We start from the raw sequence: 11,792 nt of genomic DNA, 5'->3' as shown, positions 1-11,792 counted from the left end.
GCTATCTTGGCATTGGATGGGAGGGGAGGAGAGACACACAAAGTGACGAGTTGTCAGCAGGGTGTGGTGGCTGCATTAGCCACTGCACATCAAAAAAAAAAAAAAAAAACTTCCCAGGAGACATGAAATAGTGGGAAACTGTCAGTAATGCAGCAAATGTAAACTCAATGAGTGGCTGACCTTTCAACAAAAATAAATAAATAAATAAAAAGTGTGACAATGTACCTTATATGATGTGCACAAAATGAAAAAAAGAGAGTATGCAGACATATACTGCAGACTTCTATACATGTAAGTTACACCAGTCACTTCAATGTGTGGACGTGCATTGAGGAGGGGGGGGGGGGGGGGGGGGGATGTCTGTTGCTATAGAAAAAGGGAAAGTTAGGTGAAACAGTTTGGAAGAAACCATTGTGACACATCTCCCTCCCTATGCCTGCCTGCAATGAGGAGCCCACCCCACCTTCAGCTGTATAGTGAGGGGAGCCAAATCCAGGCAGCCAGCAACCAACCATCGCCTCTGTGCCTACCAATGGGCATGCTCGGCTCAGGCTCTGTGCAGTGCGCTCAGTCTCAGCAGCTGAAGCTGGGAACTGCGACGCCATCCATCCTCACAGGTATGCGCCTCTAACGCCCTTTTGCTGCTCTCCATCCGATGCTGCTGCTGCTGCTGCATGGGTTTCCAGGGAGGAGGGGAGGGGGGGTGGAGGGGCTGAATGAATGAATGCTGCATGTTTTATTTTATTTGGTCTCTCACGTAGCAGGCATGCAGGCAGCAGGGGCGGTGGGTGTCGGTAAACACTCATCTGCTAAAGAAGAAGAAAAAGAAGAGCCGCTCGTTAACGACGCGTCAAGTTGCGCACGCCTCAAAAATGTTCGCCCTTCGACAGATGCGCGTTACCGGTGCTGGAAGAGGCGAGGCGGGCATCATCATCATCATCATCAGCATCATCATCACACCTAGTCACCACTGCATGCATGCATTGCATTTTACCGGGATTTCAACAACGTGCAGCCGGGTTATGATTTGCCTCAGCGGCATGACCTCTGACTACTCAGTGCGTGCAGGTGGAGGCTTTTCTTTTCTTTTTTCTTTTCTTTTTCTTCCTCCCCTTCATTTGGACTTGCGGCACTGGCTGACTGCAAAAAAAAAAAAAAAAAAAAAAAAAAATCATTTCATATAGCAGGCACATTCTATAGGCTGTGTCCAAAAAAGACTGCAGCGTATAGCAAGGCTGCAATAGGTCACATCTATAACGCATCCATAACATTATTGTATTGAGGACACTGTGTTATGATAAAAGTGGATCTATTTCCCAATCATTATTCATTCACGCAGAAGTGATTTCAAGCAAGAAAAAACGTGCCAAAGTTGTAGTTTGAATGAGTTTCCATGCGCTGGAGGAGCATTTTCTGAGCCGTGCTTTCCCCTGTCACTAGGTAAGATGTAGGTACACTCCCTTTAGCAGTTAGGGTGGTGCTGCTTGTTAGTGCTGATGTGATACAGTGGCCACTACCTGTTCATGCAGTCATCCACAGGCCTGGCTGTACACTGGGGGGGGCTCCCTCCCCTCCCCTCCCATCATCATCTTTAGGATTGGAGATGCAGTTGTCAATGCAATTTAAAGTTAGGTGGGTCATTTATGTCATTAAAAAAAAAAGGGGTGTAAGAAAGTTTAGACCAAAAAAAAGTTCCTCACATGATGAATTATTAATAATTCTACAATAATAAAACACCACAACTGCTAAAGGCAGTGTTTAAAAAGAAAAAGAAAAATAACCCCAGTGTTAACTTTTATAATCAGCTGACCTTTTGTTTGTCCTTATAAACTATCAGAATAGGTTAGGATCAGCATTTTGCATGACAGACTAAGGTTGTCCCGTGGTTATTATTGATAATTTGGTTGTTGCTATGCAAAATAATGCCACACAAGCTATAATCCCACAGCAATGCTTTGAAACTGTGACCTTGTCAAAAAAAAAAAGAGCTACTGTGTCAGGTTTGCTTTGCTTCTGCACGTCAAGTGTCTAAACATAGAGACTAAATCTAGATCTGACTAATTTATCGATCCATCCCTGAAATCACGGTGTTAAGTAGGACATAACCTAAACAGATCAGGGTTTAACTGTAGCCATAGATAAATTATGCTGCAGTTACTCTTCATATCTGCTTCCCTTGACGTGTACATAGCTCGATATTTTGATTAGCACATCGATAAAGTTGCATGTGCACGAAGGAACCGTTTCATCTGTGTTCACATTATATTGTCCTTGAATCTGTTGTCACACACTGTGTGTTCCCACAGCATCTTACGTCTGTACAGCTCAAATAGATCAGGATGATTTCAGTAAAGAGTTTGCTCACTGAAAAGAGGCAGGAAAGACGGTGAGCATTAATTAATTCATGTCAACAACATATAATAAATGATCAATCCAATGTTTTTGAGCTGATTGATGATAAAAAACAAAAACACAATCTCTAATGAAAGCCTTTTTGCATTTATCTTTACTTTAGAATTGTAAAAAATGACCCTTGTGACAAATAAGTTGGTGGAAAGGAGAAAAAAACAAAAACAACTATTAAATTAACCATTCTGTTATAGGTGAACTTGTACTGGCTTCAATGTCAAGCTACTGTAGGTCTAGCACAGGGGGGTCAAACTCATTTTAGTTCAAGGGCCAAATACGGACCAGTTGGATCACAATTTCAACATTAATGTGCCTCGGGGTGAGTATTGTCAAGGATGTTGCAATACTGTAAGTGAGAACATTAAGGATAAATCACCATGAGTTACTGATAATGCACAAAAATAAGAAAACATGATTTCTCCTATTGTATCCGTTCAAACACTGATCTGAACAGTTTATACGAAAATAAAATGTCTGTTTTACATAAATATTGCAGGCATTACACACTGCCGTCATAAAATCAAGTGCATCAAGTAACCATCGCAACACATTGAAAGCATTGTAACCACCACTGAAATATTGCACAATACACAAAAATATTGATTCAATATCAAAATAAATAAATAAAAATAGATTTTCAATAAAAAACAATAGATTTAAAATCAGCAACCAAAAAATCTGCTATATCGTGAAATCGATTTTTTTTTTCACACCCCTAAATGTGCTCAAGTTTGAACTTCCAGTTATAAACGAAACAAAGTATGGAAAGCATCAACAATATCTCAGCAATAAGTGGCAGATGCCTAAATGTCATTTGATTTATTTAAATTTTGACCAATTTTTATGTTATTTGAGGAGATTTTGTGGAATAATTTCGGAAAATTTCAGAAAAACTGTATTATTAGGGTATTTACACAATGATTCATGTTTTTCACTTTCTCCTGCAGGCCGAATCGGATGATTTGAAGGGCCGGATTTGGCCCCCGGGCCTTGAATTTGACACATGTGGTCTAGCTGATGGAAAGTTTATTGTGGTTCTCAAAGGTTTTTTGTTGCATGCCCCCTTTGAAGGAGGGAAAAATCCCCCCCAATTGCAAAAAATCTCTTTGAAACTCGTAAAAATAACATCAGTGCAATCTTTTTTTTTAGAACAGTAGTAATAACATTCTTTTCATGATCAATGTTCAACAAGGCTGTTCTTGCACCCCACCTTCCTGTAATGACTTGGGGGGGGGGGGTCCCCTCCCCCCACTTTGGGAACCACTGGTCTAAGAAACACCTTTAGATGAAACAGATAAAAAACTAATCTTTGGTAATAAATGTGAACTTGTGGCTGTTTAAATTTGCATTTAAAATTTGTGCTATAGATACACACACACACACACACGCACACACACCTACAAAACACGCACAACACAAGTGGGTGGCATTGCTTTCTCCAATCTAGAAAGTCTCTGGTTGACATACAGGAAGGCACTTTCTTGAAAGTGCCAAGTTTGCATGTTCTCCCAAAGTGTGGTGTGGTTTTATGATTATTATTTTCATTTTTGGCTGTGGTTTACTAGTGTGTTAGTTTCAATGAGCTCCTTCCCTGATTACAAAATGTTTTTCTTCCTTTGAAACTGGAATAAGCTCCTGTGTCACTCGACCCTGGATTTGATAAGCAAGTAAAAAAACATGGATAGTTGTTGTTGTCACAACCAGAATAATCATCTATCAGAATTATGTATTCATTTACCTGTGATGAGTCATTAGTTGTATAGGAAAGTACCCAGAGAGAACATGCAAACCTCACAAAACAACCTGCACCTGACCAAAAGGAACATACACTGCAGCTACGTGGCAATACAACCAACCTTTGTTTCAGGAAGTTATGTCGTTATTATAACATATTTACTTTCTATAAATTACATTCCATTTCCTCATATGCATGGATGGAAATTCATAAATCCCACAGTCTTAAAAATACTTTTCATTTTGTATTTTATAAATCTATATTTTCAACTTTAAAAAAAGATAAATCAGTTTCTGTTTATTTGTTTCAGGTAATTGTCCATTAATCATTAAAATTCAATTCAAATAAATTAAACTTTCTTTATATAGCGCTAAATACAACAAAAGTCTTCTCAAAGCACTAGAAAATTAACCTCAACATTATTAATTCAACATACATTAAAGATACACACACACACACACACAAAGGGTAAACACTAGTATACTGCTATTAATGATAACAAATAGCTCTTCTGACATATACTAAAATAATTTATAGTTGATTTATTTCATTGCAAATAATTCTAAATGTATTAATGTTGTTTGGATTTGCGTAGGTCGTGTTGATGTTCGACATGTTTTAATCAAGAAGTACAATAGTTGAAATTACATTTATGAACAGTATATATGTAACAGTACAAAATGTAATTGTTTGGACCATAGCTGTTCATTACATTGATTGAAACTCCATTCCAGTAAAAGGAAATGCTTTGACATGAATCTATTTTTCTCCTTCATTGCATCTCAATGGATTGCTGGAATCAAACCATTAATAAAAACATATATATATATATATATATATATATATATATATATAACAAGCTTAAAACAGTGGAAACCAGGGTAAAACTAGAGGCCTCAGCAAAGGTAAATCAGTAAAAGTCAGGTAAACTCATTGCCTAATGAAAGAGTTATATATTGTAGGGCCTCCGATTTTCCAGAATTGCAAAAAATAAAATAAAAAATGGCTAAATAAGAAAAAGTAATTCACGTTCTTAATAAAAAAAAAAATCTATCTGACAAAGAAAAAGCAATCTGACCTGTTTTTTCTCTCACTATCGCTCTCTCTCTCTCTCTCTCTCTTTATTTAAAATGAGGGCCCAACATGACACGGAAATACCTTACATGCACAGTTTGGGACAATATCACAAATTTACACGTCATTTTTACATTTTTCACTGGAAAACGACTGACTGAATAACTAGAAAGTGTGACAAATAGGCGACAATGTCCAATTCCACCCATAATCTCATTCCAGATCTTTCACTATGTGTAACGGATAAAGTAGTGATAATGTTATCCTGTGATTGAAAATGAACGCAGAGCTTCATCTGAAGTGTGTTTTTAATGCGTTTTAGTCGTAAATACAAAGACAGGTTTAGCTGTTGGTGTATTAGTTGAACTGATGGTTATTTTACCAAGTGACACATCTAGGGGAAGCACCTACATGCACACATACAAGGGTTTTGTGTAAAACGTGAGAGTTTTTTGCCAGTCTGCAGTAATTAAAGGTTTTACAAATATTTTGAGACCATATCACACATTTCAATGATATTGTTCCTGTTAAACGGGTGGCTGAGGGTGTAGTAGTGTGGCTGACGTTGCTCTTTAGACTTCATTTTGCATTATTTCATTGTAAAATTCTGTTTTTGTAAATAATTTGAGCATAGAAAATGTCAAGTTAATAACAGTAGTTAACTCGAGCAATCATTTTTACATGTTTATTAGGATTTTGGTAAGTTTAAATGCTAGTAAAGTCATCTAAATAGGGAAAGATTGTGAAACGGAAACGTAAAAGAAACAAAAAAGTGTAATGTGATGCAGAAATGACTAAACCCAGAACGGAATTTGAGAAATTTTGAAATGTAAAATTGGTAGGCCCTAGTTTTGGAGGAACAATTCTTTTTCACAACAATGTTTCTGAGCAAATTAAAAAAAAGTCACAATGTTTACACTGACCTATATAGTGAAATGTAAAAGTTCTAAGCCAGTGATTCCCAACCCTTTTTGGATTGTGATCCCATTTTGATATCAAGAATTTCTGGGGACCCAAAAGACATTTTTTTTCAGAATTAAACACATGACGTGATGTTAAACTGTCCTTTTTGTCAAAAGATGTCAGTCGCATAAGGTTTACCATTTGAGTGTGGCGTGGGAGCTAATATGGGACGGATATACATTTTGGGACGTGTCATCAGTAGTGTCCCTTTGAATCAGGGGGTGTTTCGGCCTTTTTAACACTAGATACCCTCATCAAAGGTGGTCATCTACAGGGTGCTCAAGCCAGAGCTTGCATAACTGTTTCTCACTCTCTCCCATCTTTAGCTTTCTTTGGTCTTTTTCAACCTAGGAAAGGTCTGCTCTTTGATCTCAAATTAGTTTTTGATACTGCATTACAAATACAGAGTTGCCAGTATTACTAACAAGTTGTGCCAGCTCAGATATTTATATACTGCATATTATTTTATATAAAATAATTTAAAACTTAAAAAAATATTATGAATATTTTTTTCATCAATTAAAAGACATTTCAGGTGACCCTATTTAAACTCCAGGCGACCCCACATGGGGTCCCGACCCCAAGGTTGAAAAACCCTTTTCAGCACTTTGCATGTGATCGTTTTGGTAAATCCATTTTTCTCTCTTCTCCTCAGTGATGGCCTCTGCTGAGCATCTGTGCTCCCGCTTCCACCAGAAGCACCACTGCGTATAAGGCTACACACCCAACCTTTGCCCTCCTCTCCCTCAGTGAGAGAGCCACCACCATGTACAGCGTGGAGGACCTCCTCATTTCACACGGATATAAATTACCCAAGAGCGTCCCACATTCTGCCACGCCTTACGACAAGCGCCCAGCTGATTGTCAGCGTGAACCGGTGGACAACAGGGCTGGTCGGGGGACACTTAATGGGTATGAGGCAGACCGGGGTGCTTCTATCACAGGCATCTATGGCAACAGGCAGGCACTGTTGAAGGCTTACCCCGCCACGGACAACGAGATCGTGGAAAGCAACCTGAGGAGGAAAGTAGCTGGTATTGGTATCCTAGGTGACGGTCCACTCTTGGGTGATTCTCTTGCTACAGACAGTGGGTAAGTGCATGCATTTTTTATCTCTCTTTCGCAGTCCTGCACACCCTTAGCTTTCTTTTTTTTTCCTTCTCCCCTATAGTTTCCAAGGTCCTCCGGTGTCACGTACTGAGTTTGTAACCGTACTGAGATTGTAAGACAATCTGAGCACGCAGCAGTCATGTACTGCCATTGTACCCGTACTGGAAATGCCATGCGCAAATTGTCATACTGAGATTACAATGATATCTTAGTTGTAATTCACATTAATATTGTCAGTGAAGTGCATTTTATGCCAAAAATAGTTTTGAACATTAACTTTGAAATTGAATGAACACTCTCAGCACAGCGGAAGTAGCCAAATTCAAAATTCCGGTAGTGCGCATGCACATATACAATTTCAGTACCATTGTTACCAACTTGGCGACTTTGGCGACTGTTTTTGTCAAAAGCTACTAGCTACAAATCTAGCTACTTTTCCCAGTGTTATTCGGGACTTTTTTGATGTTTTGACGTGACGCAGCACTCCCAGCTACAGTCAGAGCAGAGCAGACCCGGACCCACACCACTCTGCGTCCAGACCTGCTTTTTGTGAATTGTCTTGCGATAACACGTGTTATGAATTGGCGCTATACAAATACAGATCAATTGATTAGTGAAGTTCTTTTGAGACGTAATGGTCTCTTTCAATGGCAAATTAAACAAAAAAACAAAAAACAAAAACAAGAATCAACAGAAGAAAGTTCATTTGTAGTTCTAAACATACAGTATTGATGGTGTTTTAAGTAATTCAGTGCAAGCCAGAATCTGAAACCAGATTCTGAAAGATTAAAGTCTCTAATTTCATCAGAAAAATGAATTTTGTTTCTAGCTTGTTTCGTTCTTCCGTAATCAACAGTTGAAGAGAAGTTTCACACAAATCGCCAGTTTGTGACAAAAAGCTGAGAAAACTGTCTTTTTCTGAAAAAACTTATTAGTAAGCATTTTTTTTTTTGCTTTAGTGACACCTCAACATTGGTTTCCTTCTATAAAACTACAAAAACAACACTGAGACCGGGCTTCTGATGGCAACATTATTATTATTTTGCTATCTATGTCACAGTTTGGCCGTCCTCCAAGTCTCTCCCCCATCATTCTCCACACACATGCTAAGTGTCACCCCTTGCCCTGTTTTTTTGATTGTTTTATTTCACCATCGCCGCACTCTCAATAGTCCCCTTAGTTCCACACATGCTCTGGTCGAGTGTGCGCTGCTGTGAGCTGGTGGGAACTTCAGCATCAACTCTCGTAGCGCCATTTTCTGTCTTGTAAACTCCTTTCCCTCTGAGTTCTGGGTGATCTCTCATCCAAAGGTGCTACCACCTACATGTCACCAGTTGTTCACTACATCAATGTACAAGTTAGATATTCACTGGAGAGCTCCGTCACACTGTCTCCTAACAACCCCAGCCGAAAAACACAATTCACGTCTATTGACGTGAATGACACTCCACGTTACGAAACAAATTCTCGTCTATAGATGTGAATGGCACTCAATGAGTTAATAATTTTTCATCTCTCCCATGAGATTATTCTTCTCCTGCAGCGTCAATTACAATTACATGCAAATCGACAATTATGCAAATTATGCAATGATGTCATTTAGCGACTTCTTGCGCCTTTTGGGACAGCCAGTAGCTACTTTCCTTACTGAGGAGTTGGCAACACTGCTCAGTACGATGCAATCCCAGTACGCCACACCGGTATTGCATGCAAAGATGTGTCTGCACTGCGCAGGGTTTTTTCCTCATCATTCCCTTCCCCTCCTTCCTGAGCTGCAAAACACTGTGTCTGCAGCAGCACTTCTAAAATATCATACGCTGGGATTGGAGGGATTATGAAAAGGTGCCTTTGCGCTCATCAGAGGTGTTTCTGCCTGCATGGAGACATGGTTCATCATGTCCCTATGGAACCCACCCATGCAGCGGTATCAGCTCAGCATCCTCGACCAGGCACAGGCAGATGTAAACAGCAGCACTAGACAGGGAGCAAACATGAGGAGGACTGAACATGCCTTAAGACAAGCGCGTAATCACTCCACTGTAAACACTGGCACACTAAATCACACCCAGCACGTGCTCTGTGATGTAAGCATGTTGCTGGGCAAGTGTGCACAGCACGGCTCCCCTCAGTATAGCATATGCTGCTGAGGATGATCTATTGACTTTACTGCTTAAATGAATGAGAACAATGAGATTCAGTGATTTAGTGCATGGGCAGATAATGAATGGCGCACTTTAAAAGAGTAGAAGCAAATTGACTTTTCCGAAAGGATCCTTTTTCCCCTTTTAATGAGGCTTCAAAACCTCTGGCAATTAAATGGGTTCAGTGGTTATAGTCAAATCTTTTTCTTTTCTTTTTTCTTTAAATAACTTTTTATTGTGGTCTCTTTTTTGGACAATTTTATGATGCCATGATATGACTATTAGCTGGAGTCAAATAGAAACAGTAGTAACAGCTGTTTGCGGAATCAAAAGGAGACAATTACCTAGGGGTGTTCATTGGCACAAATCTGAAGATACAATTCACGATTTTGCATACTAAGCAGTATGATATACATCGCGGTATATCACGATATCAATAATTAAAAAATGTCACCATCACAAGGACATAATGGTATGAAATACAATTTATTTCTTTTTTATTTTTATTTGAACAAGTAAATGGTAACTAAACTAGCTGTAATTCAAGTACCAATATCAAAAACAAGTGGTATGTTTATCAAACTGTCAAATTACATTTTTCAAAAAAGTTTAACTTTTGCTTCAGATTCTGATTCTGGTAAGTTCTTAAATTCTTAAGAAAAAGAAGTAACCACATCTACAACAGTGCCCAGTATGTTTTATGAAAATAAAGTGCAATCAACATCCAAGCATTGAGGAATGATGTAGTTTAACAAGGTCACTGACACTTAGGGGCGGATTCACTGAAGGTTTTATTAAAACATGTGCAAACGTCACTCCACGCACTAAATAACGGGCACAAACCCCAGGAAATCAGGAGTGCGCAGCTGCTGCGCTTTTCCCTCTGATGAATATGTAAAGTAGGCGGATCACACAAGGGGAGCAAAAAAATGGGAGGAGTAAATGCAAATAAATTAATGCAGTGGGCACAATGCAATTCATCAAATCTGGAACTGTTTGCAGTGATTGTTTTAGCACAGGAAAATAATACGACTGACAAGCAGGTGCAAACATGCACGCAGAGATGAGCGGCAGTAAATGTTAAGACAAAACACAGTGGATATAGAAAAAAAAGTGTGCGTGTGTGTGTGTGTGTGTGTGTGCGTGCGTGCGTGCGTTAAATAAGGGCGGAAAAATATAGGTTTTAAAGTTGCTTTTTGTTTTTTTGTATGTTTAAAAATAAAAAATAAAACATTTCTATTTGTTTTTTTTTCTTTTCTTCATTCTTAATTGTTTGTGCAGCAGACAGAGATGTCCACCAGCCACCAATTGAACTTCTTCAAATGTCATGTTGCGCTTCTCTGCACTCACCTCTCCACGTTGAGTGAGCAAATTGTTAATTTAAATAGGGCGTTCTCAATTACATCTATACATGCACCTACTAGTGGCGCAATGTTGGTGAATTCCCCACAGCAGGTGAGCAAAAAGCGCCACCAAACGAATTAGGGACGCACCTGGTTTACCACCCTTTGTGAATCCGCCCCTTAGTGACCTGGCGTTTACATGCTTGTGAGTGCAATTAAATGGGTTTCTCATTAAAAAACATTATTGAAAAAATCAATTTGGACGTTTTTTGGATCAATATGATATTCGCGCGGTGAAATAATTTTTTCTTACACCGTTACAAGGACCTGAAGTTTATCTGCCAATGACAACTGGTTGAATATGATGAGATGAACGAATTGGACTGAAATCATTAAACTATTTATGTGGAGCTAATTTAAGCAAATGTGTTGGTCGCATTTACAATACTATGTTCATATGCAAAGGCTAAGTTATAACTTGCATGATTCCATAAAAAGTCTAAATATCTTATCCCAAATAAAGATCCTAAATAGATGACCTGTTTAATTAAGGATAAATCACTTGCAAGCTTTATTGTGAAAGCACAGTGTGGCCGTAAGCACAAAATCTAAATTTTGGAGGTGTTAGTGGAAAAGGCAAAGAAACATTTTGAAGTAGAGCAACACAATCTGAACACAACCAGGAGAGACGTATGTGCAGGGAGGATGTTTGTGAGAATGGTAATGCTGTGTGGAAATTGAAAACAAGAAGAACAGCAGATGAAGTCAAGAAAAGATGGACTGATAGAAAAAGAAAAAAATAGTTAATTTCAATGATTAAGGATTAGTTTTTTCCATATATCTTGATTGAGCAGAAAAGCTCTGTTCTTTCCACCAGCCGTTTATCTACATCTGTGTGTTTTCTCTTACCAATATTTTTGTAGTAAGGCAGAACTGCCCAAATTACATGTTCATTAGGGGGAAACAAGCTAAATAGATTGCTTTTGTTATATTGCACGTTTGAAATACACAATACTT

The 11,792-nt window shown here is 38.7% G+C and overlaps 1 protein-coding gene across 1 annotated transcript in view; it reads left to right on the top strand.

Moving 5' to 3' along the window:
• The first annotated feature begins 485 nt into the window (after window positions 1–485).
• Window positions 486–11,792, top strand: part of jcadb (junctional cadherin 5 associated b) — a 28,910-nt gene continuing 17,603 nt past the window's right edge. Inside the window, exons 1-2 of the mRNA XM_028473590.1 lie at window positions 486–617; window positions 6,837–7,273. Coding sequence (XP_028329391.1) covers window positions 6,948–7,273 — 326 coding nt within the window. The 5' untranslated portion in view covers window positions 486–617; window positions 6,837–6,947. The remainder of the gene's footprint in view (window positions 618–6,836; window positions 7,274–11,792) is intronic.

This window comes from Gouania willdenowi, chromosome 17, assembly GCF_900634775.1.
Source record: "Gouania willdenowi chromosome 17, fGouWil2.1, whole genome shotgun sequence".
NCBI lineage: Eukaryota > Metazoa > Chordata > Actinopteri > Blenniiformes > Gobiesocidae > Gouania > Gouania willdenowi.
The sequence above is the reverse complement of the archived record's forward strand: the minus strand, read 5'-3'. Positions and strand labels throughout refer to the sequence as shown.